This window comes from Catharus ustulatus, chromosome 4, assembly GCF_009819885.2.
Source record: "Catharus ustulatus isolate bCatUst1 chromosome 4, bCatUst1.pri.v2, whole genome shotgun sequence".
NCBI lineage: Eukaryota > Metazoa > Chordata > Aves > Passeriformes > Turdidae > Catharus > Catharus ustulatus.
Genome location: NC_046224.1, coordinates 14,149,870 through 14,163,980, shown reverse-complemented (window position 1 = coordinate 14,163,980; position 14,111 = coordinate 14,149,870). Strand labels below are relative to the sequence as shown.

Below are 14,111 nucleotides of genomic sequence, written 5' to 3'. Positions count from 1 at the left end.
TGTATGGAAGCAACAGTGTAAGGAAGGGTGAAGCTGTGCTTTGTGGCCAGCACACTTGTTTCCTCATGCAGAGAATTGCGTGGGACTTGCAGGATGCTTTATCTTGCTTAAACCTGCCCCCCAAATGCTGAGTACACCAGCTAAACCCACCTCAACTGGGTGCAGGCATTCTGGGCAGAGTTAGTGCTTGGATATGACATCTCTTACATGCATGGTTCCTCTTTGTTCAGCTGTCAGTTGTTCTGAGGCTGGAGTGTGAGAGCATCACTACAAGAGCAGCTGCTTTTCACCCAGCTGTGGGAGACCATGGCACCAGCAGTGCCGACTATGACATCGTGTTTGCGTAAATGAAGTTCAGAGCCTGCTGTGGTACCAGGTTATGCTGCTGTTGGGGTTTTTGCTAAGAGGGGAGGAAATAAGTTTGTGCAGTTCAGCAACAGGAACAGTAGTAAAGAAAGATGAGTATTCGTCTGCCTCTGCCAGTTTCCTGGCTGAAACTACAGCCTGTCTCTCCCTTGCCTTAAAAAAAATTATTTATCCATTAATCACTGAAGTAGAATGAGAATTATCAAGGAAGCAAAGTAGCTGTCCTAGAGAAATGCCCAGGAAAGTAAATACAAAAACCTGTGTGTCATCATGTCATGAAAATAATGCAGTTAACTTCTTCAGATAACAAAATTTAATGTCTTTAGGTGCCAGGTATGCCTATGGTAGTTTGGTGTCAGAGTGCCAGGAAACTGCAGTTTCTCTATGTCACTGGAAAACCACCTGAATAGAAATTGAATGTGCTGTATTTACAGCTAAAAAATGCAAACAATGGTGGGTTGGAGCACTGAAGGTGTGGCTGCCCCTGTTGGTGCTGGAGGGTCACACAATGTTGTGACAACTGCCATGGACACAGTAAAGTGATAACTTACTCAGAGAGTATAAATCACTCTTTCCTATCAGTATCACTGTGGTGTTCATTACACACCGGGTTTCTGATTGTGCAATGAAACAGCATTTGACTGATGATGACTTGTGTTTGTTAGGGAAGTTGCTTCTGAGCCAAGCCACTCCTTTGGAGCATAGCAAAGAGGTACAGCATCATAACAGGGATTTTTCTGAAGTGTAAGATCCTTGGTGAAATAACTGTGAATTTCTCCATCCAGGTCCTTCGTTGTATGACCAAAACAATGTATGTGAGAGACTGAATAAAATCTTCATTGACTGCCCTGCTCAACTTAAACTGAAATTTTCTTTTGCCATCTGATACCAGTCTCTCACTGTCAAAAAACTTTTTTTGCAATCAGGAAAGAAAACAAGCCAAGACATGGAGTATTAAGTCATCATTTATAATTATTTTTCTTCCAATTAAAATAATTTTTTAAAAATCTTGTTGAGTTTGTTTGTTTTATATAAGGTTTTTAGACAGTACTTACATTATACATGCTCATACTCAGAAAAGATTATTTCACCCCATGTGTTTATTGTCATTATTCTTCTGAGTATATTCCACTTGATTCTATAAAGCATTAAATGTGCCAGAGGAAATACCAAAAATGAAGAAATTGAATGCTCTTAGTGTTACAAAAGATAAATAAGCTGAAGGTGTTGACAGCCTGAGATACCACAAGAAGCTGTGGGTTTTCTCCACTCCAGAACTTCTTTCAAACCATGGTCTACCTACAGCAAGATGGGAGGGCAATGAAGGGCTGAAATAAAACTCTGAATGAAAAGAAAATATTTTTAGCTTTTACCAGCAAACCTTTCTACCCTGATGTGCTTTCACTCATCTGGTTGCTCAGTAGGGACAGGAGATCCCATCCCCTGCTGAGAAAGCACTTCTGTGTATGCTGCCATTCCCAAATGCAGTCAGAGGATGTGGCCGTGTCTGCCAGAGGTGGAAACTTTGCTGGAGGAAACTACCAGGGTCCGTAGGAGGCAGTGGGCACTGAATGCTTCTGTCCATGAGTCTGCTTTGTTTCCTCTTCTCTCCTGCTCCTACATGCACCTGCCAAAGGTACATCCAGATTCATCCTGCCTTTGGGTCCGGTTTACACACCTTATGCCCACCTTTTGTTTTACAGCTGAGAGAGAGAGAGAAAAATCACATCTGATTCTTTGGCTGTTCAGATTCTTTGGGGATCAGTTGGGAGGCGCCTTGGAGTCTCATGCACTCTGTCTTAATAGCAAAGCAGAGTTCATTTTGTGAGAGGAGGTCAGTTCCTGCCTTAAGGGGCTGGTGAGGATAACCCCCCATCCTCAGACTCCTCTTTCTTCTTTTGCAATCTCAGCCCAGCTTGGCCTGGTGATTCTGATTGCCCTGCTGAGGGCTTGGCAGCTGGCTTTGTTGCTGCAGTCAGCTCTTTCCTCTTCTCTGAAGGCTCTTTTTTGCTTGATGCCTCTGCTCTATCCATCCCTTGGCCACTGTTTTCTGTGGCACTGGGCATTGCCTGCATAGCCAGTACTGGCTGAAGGGGCTCATTGCTCTTCTTCCACCTGCGGGCCCCCGACCGGGTGTTGAACTCGTATATTCTGCCAGTAACTTGCAGGAACAAAAAGACAACAGATTAAAATCATTCTTGCTTTAGTAGATTAAGATATGACAGTACTCAGCATGGGATTGAAATGAGAAACGTGAAGTACTTGGAATTCAGCTGAGCTGGGGGGTGGCTCTGAGAGGGAAAGCTCCTTTTCTGTGGGGACCTGGGCATCACAGTGGCTGCTCAGAGATGTTGCCTGTTCTGCCACTATAAGAATTGTCTTTGCAGTTAGGGGAACAGAGATATTTAAAACATTGCCATTCCAAAAAAAATAACTTTCTTATCACCCTATAACTCTATCCAAGTTCCAGCTACCAGGGATTAACATGGACAGTGTAACAACACATCCTTAGTTGCAAAGACAAAACTTCTGTCTTTAACCACACTGAGCAAGACCACTGTATATATCTGTGCCTATTTTGTCATGTAGAGTTGCCTACCAGAGGAAGCAAAACCTGCTTAGGAGCAAAGTATGCTACATACATCATCCAGACCATGTCAGCTCATCTGGAGCTTGGAGATCCAGTGAGTCTTGGCTGTATGCATTCCTTCTCCATTTCTGTAAAATGCTTTCTTCAAGGCTTGATGTCCACTTTGCCATTAATAGAGTGAAGTACTGTGTGTTTCATACAAGTATATGATTCTCTCGTATATATAAAATGTTGATAAATTTGTTTTGCTTAGCACACATGGCTACCTTCCCTTGTCAGAAAGATTTCTGTCTCTATTCAGGTTTTATGAGTAGTTTCTACTTGTACATTAAAAGCAAATATCTTCTCTTTCAGTTCATTGCTACTTAGAGATAAGTAAAAATATTGCCATGTGTCCAGTGTGATCACCTCACAGTCTAACTCACTGTATGTTGCTAAACAGAGAATCAGGAGCTATAATGGCACTTTCTGTAATTAAACATTAGCAATAGGAGACAAACAAACGACCATTAAGGCTTGGGAAAAAACAATGGTTACGTGTTACTAAATGTTGCAGTTTGTATCAGAATTAATGGTTTGTGACACATTAACGCAATTTGAGCAACTCAAGATGAAACTGGATCTCTTTACAAGTAATTTTTTCTGACTGCTTACAAGGCGGGAGTATTAAAGCAGCCCAGATCAGGAAACAGCTTCTGACCATCCCCCTTAATCATATTCAACACATGATGTCCCAGGAATTATTAAATCCCATTTCCAAACCAGAAACCTTTGATACTCTGGGGTTTGTGATGAGCTGCAGAGAAGAGAGCGGGGGAGCGGGGAGCACACATTTCCCTGCTGGCACCACAGAGCTGTGTTAGAGCTCAATGTTTGTGTCAGGCATGACACATGCTGTGGCTCTGGATGACTGTTTGGATGGGCTCAGATATCCTGAAGTCCAGTATGGTCATGTTTGTTGAGAAAGGGAGCCCCAGCTGTCCTGCAAGAACACTGGAAAGCAGCTCTTGCAGTAGCCTAGAGACTACCCACATTTAATATACTAGAACTGCAGTTACACATGGGAAAAGCAGGGATTTTGGAGCCCATTCCTCCAGATCTCTTTATAAATAGCAGGTGAGCTTGGACCTGGATCAAACCAGCCTTGAGCAGCCTTGTGGATGGACTTAATTGCACAGTAGGGTCCCACTTGTTTGCCCAAATTGTACTGGAGTCTCCATGCCTAGTGTTTCCCATTAGCTCAACGCATCCAACAGCTCTGAACCAGCTAATAAGAAACACAAGTTACAGGCACTTGGGTGGAAATTGGCCAGATGAATCCAAGGCTTGAAACAACCCTGCCTTCTTCTGGTTGGTTTCTAGACCATTGTTTCAGATCTATTTTCAGATCTATTTGTTAAAAACTTATTTTGTCTGATTGTCACATTTTACCAGCCCTCCATCTCCATGCTGGGACTCTCAGCCATTAGGCACAGGGCTGGGCGCCCTAATTCCAGGCCAAGCATCAAAGTAAGGGGCTCAGGCAGGGGCTGTGTTTCAGGGGAATGAGGAAAGCCAGATCAACCCTCAATAAAGCAAAAATATTTTTTCCTGTAACGAGCCCTGCTGCAGAGCTGTGGCTGTCACTTGGGGAGCTGCCTGAGCTCCCCAGCTCATCCTGAGCTTTGTAGCTTTCAATTTATTCTCACTTTTCCCAGCTGGTGAATCAGATATGCTCAGAGTTTGCATAGCTGGAGCCTAGGGACACTGTAGCTGTTGCCAGCTGATGGCCTTTCCTTTTCTCCCCAACAAGCAATGCCTGAGCCTTGGATAAACAGTGGCAACACACTCTGTCTGTAAGGAAGGAGGTTTGTGCAGGAGCCAGCAGCTCACCCACCCACGTCTCCAGGGAGAAGTTTAGGAGATGAGGGCAGCACTTCTGCAGTGACCTTCATCTCCTGGACATGAGAAGGGTGAGACCAGGTAGCTATGACAGCACGAGAGCAGAAGACTTGCAACATTCCTCCTGCCCTCCCACCTTCCTACACCACATCTACACATTCCAGTTTAGCAGAGGAGCAGTGAACAGTCTGACCATCAGATGTGTGCTTCCAAGGGCTGTAAGAATATTCTACCATTACAAATGTTCTTGAAGCACAGTCTTGATTTTTGCTATTTGACATATAGCTCCCATTCTACTTGGAAACAGCTAACTAGAAATACAAAAAAACAATGCTAAACCATATTTAAATCAACTAATCCAGTTTGTTTCCAGGCTAATATTCATGTCCTCTGTTAATTGCTTTTTATTACCTGGGTCTCTGGCTTCTCCATCAAAGACAGTGTTTAGCTTTGTCATTGTCTGTGAAGAAACACAAAATGTGAAATGAAACCTGTGAATCAGTAAAGTCAGAAGGAGGAGCAGTGACTTGGAAATGGTGACCTATATTGCATTCCTTTAGGCTGGGTTTAATCTAAACTGGCAACAAGAGCGATTTGTGATGTAGGGTTGCGTCCCTAGATATTTAAAGGAGAATTAATAAGTTCTGACATGCTGAATGCCTTTATGTATGTAACCACAAGAGGGTCTTCTCCACCCAGAGCAGCCTTGGGAATCCCCTCTCTGAAAAATCTGGGCAGAGGAAGTTCACTAATCAAAGTGCCTTGCACAGATTCACAGAATATCCTGGGTTAGAAGGGACACACGAGGGTCATCAAAGTCCAGCTCCTGGACCTGCAAGGGACCACTCCAGGAACCACACACGTGCCTGAGAGCATTATGGCTATTTATGCAATTATGCAGCCTTTATGCAATTATGTCTATGAAAAGCAAGGAGCTCTGAGGTCCAGGAGCAAAGAAACATCTCCAACAGTGGAAACATCTATAACATTTTACTCCAAACAGCTTATCAAGGCCAAACTCTTTACAGCCTGGGCATACTGACAAACCTTACTGGTTGCACTCAGGTGGGTCAGAGTTGGCTGCACAGGTCAGTGGTGCCTCAGCAGTGCACTGCTGCCATCAGTGAGGCTGAGGCACTTGTCATCCCACCTCTGCAGAGCGTGTCCCTGTCATTGCTGTGGGCACAGCCTGTCTGACCTCCCAGGTGCAGCATTTTGGCAATGGGAAGCAAAGGGGCCCCAGTGCAGGTGAGCACCCCTCACACCCCATGTTGCTTCCAAACACAGAAGCCATGAAGTGTTTTGCACTTGAGGGCAATCATTTTTTCCTTGCCTATCATTTTTGTGTTTTCTTTGGAAAACAGACACCTTTCATATCATATTGTGTGATGGGGTTGGCTAAACTGGGGCTTCTTTTGCAGCCAGCAGTACTTACCACAACCACTTCTTTCTTAGGCTTCTTCTTTTCTACAGAAAGGAAAATGCACATTGTTAATAATCAAAATTTTCTGATAGTGACTGTAGACACTAAAGTCAAGATTTCCTCAAAGAAACAGACATTCTTTCTACTCAAATGCTAAGACATCTTAAATGAGTCTTATTTCTTTCCAAATATTGAATGAGAATTCACAGTTGCTGGTTACTAATCGAGACTAGCCTTAAAAAGTCAGTAATGAATGAATAAGAATGGTTATTAAACAAATTTCCTTTTCTAAATAATATGAACAAATACAGAAATTTACCTTTGGAAATATCTGTACTAGAAATGCACATTATTATTTTACATGAATGTTTGTGGTTGCAAAGCTTGTGTCAAATATCAGCTTGGAGACAAAACACGGAAGAGCTGCATTTTCAGTCAAGTAAAATTCAGATCAAGGAACAGTGTGGTTGTGTGTGAATTTACCACACTATTAACTCATCCCACATGCAAACAAATGCAGCAGCAGTGCCATGGGCATCTCGACAGCATGGATTTGTGCATGATACCCAAATAGTTGCTGTGATTTCTTCTTGCTCACTCCTTGCCAATTTGTTTAATGGCCTTTCTTTGGAGAACTGTGCCTGGCCACAAATGTGCTTTGCAGCCAGGTGTGCAAAACTCTGAAGTGCTGCAGGTGGAGCTCAACCTGAGCACTGATGGGAAACCTGCTCTCTCTGGCTTTTGCTGCCAGCATTTGGGAACCAGTTTTTCAGAAAGCAAAAAGCATTCACTTTTTGAAAACCAGCCAACACTGAAATGTCTCAAATTGGGCAACCAAGAGAACAGCTAATTTTGTGGGGTTTGTTAGTCCTGTGGTTTTTTTTCCAGTTGGGAGATACTGACTGAGGAAAGGGGAATTGCAAAAGCAGGGTCCTACTCAGCCCATATGAGCAATGCTTTCTAGCAGAAATGCAATGGCACTAAAAGGAGCAAGTCTGCCTAAAAAACCACACTTTTCAATGTGCAATTTATCTCCCTGCTAAGTTATACAAACCCCTTTAAAAGCACCAATGCTTCAAAATAAATCTTTATATATGTGAAGCAATGGTATCAAGGGAGCAAATGAAGTGACCAGAGAACAGGGAATTAGAGTGGAGAGGATTCCTGAAGGTGCTATAGATGGGCTGGGATTATTTTTTAACAGATAGCAAATAAATTGTGTGTGAAAAATAAAGTAATTCTTTAGCATCCATGCTAGAATACCAGACTACTCTGAATTTGGGTTTTGCCTAACAGTTAATAGATTTGAAGACTAAAAGGGCCATGAAATCACTTTGTCAGGCCTCTCATAATTATACAGGATTATCTAATCTCAGTACCCTTCATTGTGTCAAATTTACATCTAGAATTAATTTACATATTTTACACAGAATCATAAACAAAGTCTTGTTTTTAAACATTAAAATACAGAAAAGAGATACATACCTGTAGCATTTATCCTGTAATGAAAACAAGATTAAGAGTGTAGTTAACAAATGTCATGGTTTTCCCTATATTAAAAAAATCATGATTTTTATTCTCTTTCACTTGGCAAGAAGGGTGTGTTTCCTTGAGTTCTGAGATTTGTTTGATTTATTTGGTTTCTGATTTTGCTTTCACAGAAAGCCTGCATCACTTAATGCTGCTCTCAAACAGGAAAACACTCCTGAGCATTTCACAAACATTTCTTCAGGAAGGAATGCTCTTAAAACAATAAAGTCTAATTAATGATAGCATAATGGATTTATATAATCTGGAAAAATGCATTTTCAGATATTGTCATTTTGTTCCATCCTGGGAGGAAGGTCAATTTTTTGGATCTGATGTGCTCAGAGAATACCTTTTAAAATATTTGAAAGGTTGTAAATGTTTTTGAAAGCATAGAAATTGCTTTTTAATGGGAGACCCTGGTTCCAAATAAATTATTTGCCCAAATTATAAATAATAGCATAAATAATAAATAGTATCTTAGATTCATTTGTCATTTTTATCACAAGCTATTAATGTCTTGCACACACGATTTGAACTATAGTCACAGTCACATAGTAATTCTTTACATTTAATGTAACTTGTAAATTGATGTCCAAATCCTGAGAAAACTTGCAGAAATTATGTTGTTTTTTTTAAATCCCAGCCACTTAAAGGACTGCTTATCTTTGTTTTGTGAAGTACAAAGTCAATTTAGAGGCTGCCTGGCTCCAGCCCACTGAGAAGGCAGCCAGCAGGGATCTCTGCACTTCCCACAGTGACTCAGAGCTGGTCCCAGGTGCTTCCATGCCTTTTGCCAAGCATGAACATTTGAGGTAGGCTTTATGGGCCAGAGCCTTGTAACTGGCTTGGTAAAACTCCAGGAAACCTGCAGAAGTTTTGCCAGAACAATGAAATTGGCATGAGCACCAATATTTGCAAAGGACACTGGGATCTGTAGCTGAGAGGGAGGAAAATGCACCCAGTAATGACCTAGATGGGAGCTCCCTCAGAGTGGGGGTCAAATGCAAACCAAAATATTTGTGGTCAGCACAGTCTGGCACAGGGTCTGACTGAGCCTCATGAGCATAACTCACAGCATGGCTGCCTTTAGAGATTATAATTACTAATTCCATTTCTACCTTCTGCTAATGTTAATGTCCATTTCTACCTTCTGCTAACTAAACCCATAAAAAAAGTGCCATGGACACATTTCCTTGAGCTCGTATCATTAACACCCAATATCACTGTACCTGGTATTAGCATTTACCACAGCATGGGGCATGCCGCTCTAAAAGATTTAATACCTGAGCCACCTCTGTCATTGCCAGGTGCTGCTGGGGCCTTGCCAGGGTGCCTTTTGTGGGGGGACTCACCGAGGGGGGCAGTGGGTGCGGAGCCAGGTCAGCAGCAGGAGCCCCAGGTAGCCCAGCAGCCCGAGGAGCAGCAGACTGCCGAGGGTGATGACGAACGGCACGTACCACGCCGAGCCCGAGTACAGGTTCTCCTTTCGCGTCACAACAGTGAAGCCAGGCTTTTAAAACAAGATAACAGGAGTTCCTCAAAGCTGCATAGTGACACCAACATCACCTTTCATCTGGCTGAACTTCTGCACCCAGGCCCCAGGGCTATGCAGAGGACGGGCACAGGGTGGAGGGAGACGCTGATTCATCCCAAGGCAGCTCAGGTGGCTGGGATGGATCACTGAGCTCCTGGGGCAACCAAAGGCAGCTGAAATGGAGCCCACCCACAAGGAAAAGGGGAGGTTCCAGATCATGGTTCAATATCTTATATTAAAACAAGCAGGTCGTGGTAGAGTTTAAAAGCCTCAGGTTGCCCGAGAGGCTGTAAGCACACAGTTGGAGGGTGGGCAAGTTTGGGAATACTGCCATTACTGACATAATGTTTTCTTGTTACCTAAGGCAAAACTGGAAGTAGGTCATCTTCACTGCAGTGATCATTCAGCCTGCTTTGTAAGAGGAGTTGAACCCTAAGGAACTGGGTTATTGTATAAAAAGAAATGGAACTCCTTCTTTTTTACCCAGTGATTTGTTCCAGAAGGAAAAAACACACTTCCTGAGCAGTTGCAATCTCCCACATCTTCCTGAGTGTCAGGAGACACATCTCTGAGTTGGCACATCACTTGGTGCTAGCACCTCATTCATTAGGGTCCCACCATGAAACTATCCTCACACATTTCAGAAATCACTCATTTACTCTACTAGTTCATTACCTAGTGTGGTACTATTAGTTTTAGATCATCTTTTTATTTAATTTTCTATAAGACATTTGTAATCATATTGAGTATGAAATTGTGCAGGTACCTATTTCTTTCCAGTTTAAGGATAATTTTAAAATAACCTATTTAATCTTGTCAAAAAAAATACATCCAATCCTTAGAGATTGGATAATAATCTCAGTATCACCACCACCACTTTTATCCTCACCTGGACTGAAGTCACAAGTGACTTTTTGTGATGGGGCTTCTTTTCTACACTACCAGCTTTCCAGTTTGTGACTCATCTAGTTGCTGCACTGAACACATGTAAAGAGTAGTGATGGGAGAACTTGCTGTAATGGAAGTGTTCGTCTGGAAAATAGCCTGAAAGTGGAAGGCTGATATCTCTGGGGAGACAGATTTAATGCTGTGGTATGTGGTTGAAACTGTTTGTATTTGTGGTAAAGCACGGGAAAGAAATACAGAGTAAGTTTATTCAGCTTAACTTTTCATTTTCACATCAAATCCGGGGGGTAGAAGGCAGTGAAAAAATCATTTATTCCTTCCCAAAAGAGTACTAGATAAGAATAGAGTTATTAATCAGTCTGAAAATTTGGATCTAAGCATTTTCAGAGTAAAGAAACCAAACTTGTATGTGCTGTTTGCAGGATCCTTTGGTTCTGCTTCAGTTACCAGAAGCCTCTAGAAGATCTAGACCACTTTACAGCAAAGGCCCCTTTTACCACTTCACTTGGATACTCATGTTTCCATTCTTGCATGCAAGAGAGAAAAGGGTAATGCCATGTGCAGGCAGGCAGGGAATGGATGGACTGTGGGTGATGGAGGATGGTGCAGCAAGACACAAATGGATGACTGGTACAAGGATAGGGACAGAGTGGTCCCTTCCCTCAGGCTGTGTCACATCTACAGGCAAGACAAAAGAAAGCTTTCTGCACATCCTGCACCAGCCTGATGGAAATCAGCTTCAAAATTAAACTGGTAAGACTGAGCTCAACTGGGATGGCTGTGCAGAGGGGTGAGCAGTATTGCTGGGACACAGGGCCACTATTCCACAGGCTGTGCAAAGTTAGATCCCACCTGGGCTGCCAAAAGCTGTGCAGGCTTCCTCAGCTCAGATATGGACCATGACACGGGCATGGAGCTCAGGAAATACCCACCACACCCCTCTGGATTTGCTGTCTGAAACCTGCTGAAACCTCAGCAACACACTGAGGCTGTGCAACACTGATGCAGTTCCTGGCATGCTGCTCCAAATTTTACAGGACAATTACTTCAGGTGTGAAAAAGAGACCTTTTTAAGTGATGAGGATTTCTTCTTGTTGTTGTTATTGTCTATTTCAACTTTGATAGTCACAGATTAATGTGCTCCAATGATAAAGAAGCACACAAAACTGCAAGGCAGCTGGGGGAGTGAATAGTTATGAATAAAAAAAGAGGTAGTGCAAAATGCATGAGGTAATTTTAAGGTTCCAGGCAAAGGTTAATCCCTGCTCTTTCCTTATTAATAAAGCTGCCAAAATCTTTAACTTTCCAGTTGCATGGTAATGGCAGCATGCCCAGTTCTTTGGCTTCCTGCCCTTTTTGTTTTAGAAACTGGAATACAAAACACATGTTATGGCTCTGTACCTGGGACTAATCCTTCATGACACTAAGCACATCAACCACCTCTGGCTTCATTATAAGAGCAAAGGGCTCAGAACCCCCCAGAACTACATGCACTCAAGTTTTTTGCTTTCCTTTTGCATACATCTATCCTCCTTTCTTTACTCCCGTGGACATTACTCCATGAAAGAAATGCAGAACTGGACATAAGTTTTAATGAACTTACCGTAGTGGTTGTGGCAGTAGTTGGGTTTGGGATGACTCTGATGCTTAAAGTCACCGTTCCAGTTTTAATTAAGTGTGTGGTTTTGTCCCTGGCAGATACTAAATTGTCATCTGTTATGTGGACGTGCAAATTGTAAATCCACTTTGTATCAAGTCCACTCTCATAGTCAAACCTTGATGCTAGAATCAGACGAGATGTGTTGGAGCCAGCACTTGGTGAAAAGATGAAATGATTGTTCTCGTTGCCTGCAAACAGGTGAATGAAAAAAAAAATACTTTAATCCCACATTAAAGTAAATGTGTGTAACAAGTGGTAAGGTGTGGTGAAATGTCAATGGCAAGAAGGGCTCCTTGATCTTCCTTGTACCATCTAAAATAATTTAAAACAATACAGTCATAAAAGAATTGCAATCTAGAATAAGACCCTCTATGGGAACATAGCAGAGAGGAGGCTGTGGAAACACTTCAGAGCCATAGGGCACACAAGAATTCCTCTGAATGACCTGAACTTACAACCTGGGGAGCACCCAGCAACACCCAGCTGGGGTGAGGACCCTGCACTGTGGCAGGGCTCATTCTGCTACTGATGCTCCAGCCCCTCTATGTGACTTCTCCTTCTGCCCAGAGGCAGTGGCCTTTGAAGAGAGTTAATGACACTCGTTGCCTCCAGTGCTTTGTCAGCACCAAAGGGAGGGAGAGAGTTCAGAAATGCTGACTCCCCACCCCTTGCTTTCTGTCCATTGTAGATGGAGAGCTGCTCAGGGCCAGGGCTGCAGGCAGACCAGCCCCAGCAGTTAGGATCTGACCACATAGACATATACAGTAATTTCACGACCATAAGGCACACCGGACTATAAGGCGCACCCCCCGGGAGCCGGCACATTTTGCAACTTTGTACATCAGATAAGGTGCACCGGACTACAAGGCACACTTCCGGGTTCGAGGGAAAATTTTAATCAAAAGAGTGCGCCTTATAGTCGTGAAATTAATGTACATATACAGACATATAGACCACATATACAAGAAATCAGAGCCTTGAAAAGGCACCAAATGTGCTTTGGTTTTGCTCTTGTGGCCCACAGAGATCAAGGGTTGACATGTCCTTGAAAGCCATGCCTGTTCTAGAGCACAAAAAGGGCCATGAGCTGCTCTGTGGCTCAGAGGCCAATGCATGACACAGCCCAGTCTGTACCAGCAGACTGTGGTCAGTAATTTACTAACACAGCCACTGTATGGATTCATGTGTCAATACCATGTCTGCAGAGCTTCATCTGTGGCACCAAGGGGCTGCAGTAGGACAGAGATTCTCTCTTTAGACATTCACAGCTTTTTACTGGCACCTGGACAATCTGCTCCTGCCTTCACAGCAGCCACCTCAGCAGCTAAAGAAGGAATTGCCCCAAGAGAGTTGTTCCCATTTTTGTGAAGCTGATTGTCATCCCATAACACTGCAGTTCTCCAAGTGGATGCAGCTGATCATGATTTTTAAAATGAGGGTTTATTGCATACAGCATGGACCTACAACATGCAGGTTTGAGTAGTTGTTTTGAACGGTGCACCAGCGTCCATGTGATGATGAGATACACAGAGATTCAGAACTTTCCATTATCTCTCAAGATTTATTCAGCTGTAATTGGAAAGAAAATTTGACACTGAACACCATTCCAGCTCATTTTTGTGAAGTTCTTGTCTACTGTGTAATTAATAGCCAATTAATTATATGAGAGGCAATCCAGCCTTGCAAGGGAGTGGCTCTAGCTGCTAGCACCAGTAGCCAGCTTGTGGAGAGATGATCAACATAATGATGTGCAGAATTTGTGGATCACAGCTAGCTCACCATGAAAAGTAGTACACAAACCATGTTAGATTTTGTTTATAAATGTAAGTGAACTATCAGCATTCACCATATTTTTTTCACTGTCCCCAGCTTGCCCACTGTGACACATTACCTTCGTTAATGAAGTAACGGAAGGACCTGGGATCAGAATCACGATCTTGACATTCAATCCTGAAGCCATTAATATTGGTCCCAACAGCTAAATTGACTGGGATTTGAAGAGAGAAGAAATTGGGTGAACAAACTGGTTCTTCATCGTTTACTTCCAAAACATTCACAGTTACCTAGAAGAAAAGAGCAACAGCAAGCTGAATCTGCTTCAATGTGCTGAGACAGGATGTTGCTAATTTCAGAAACTGTTTGGTTTTGCCCATTTTGTTCTTTTGATCAACAACTGTTGAAGAGCACTGAAGTCCCCTTCCAACCTAGCTCCTGCCAGAAA

At 42.9% G+C, this 14,111-nt stretch overlaps 1 protein-coding gene across 1 annotated transcript in view; it reads right to left on the bottom strand.

The window, feature by feature from the left end:
* Positions 1 to 1,760: 1,760 nt before the first annotated feature.
* Positions 1,761 to 14,111, bottom strand: part of CDHR3 (cadherin related family member 3) — a 47,113-nt gene continuing 34,762 nt past the window's right edge. The window contains exons 13-19 of the mRNA XM_033057571.1: positions 13,782 to 13,953; positions 11,834 to 12,078; positions 9,143 to 9,300; positions 7,746 to 7,759; positions 6,273 to 6,304; positions 5,249 to 5,297; positions 1,761 to 2,527 (exon numbers count right to left, since the gene is read on the bottom strand). Coding sequence (XP_032913462.1) covers positions 2,214 to 2,527; positions 5,249 to 5,297; positions 6,273 to 6,304; positions 7,746 to 7,759; positions 9,143 to 9,300; positions 11,834 to 12,078; positions 13,782 to 13,953 — 984 coding nt within the window. The 3' untranslated portion in view covers positions 1,761 to 2,213. The remainder of the gene's footprint in view (positions 2,528 to 5,248; positions 5,298 to 6,272; positions 6,305 to 7,745; positions 7,760 to 9,142; positions 9,301 to 11,833; positions 12,079 to 13,781; positions 13,954 to 14,111) is intronic.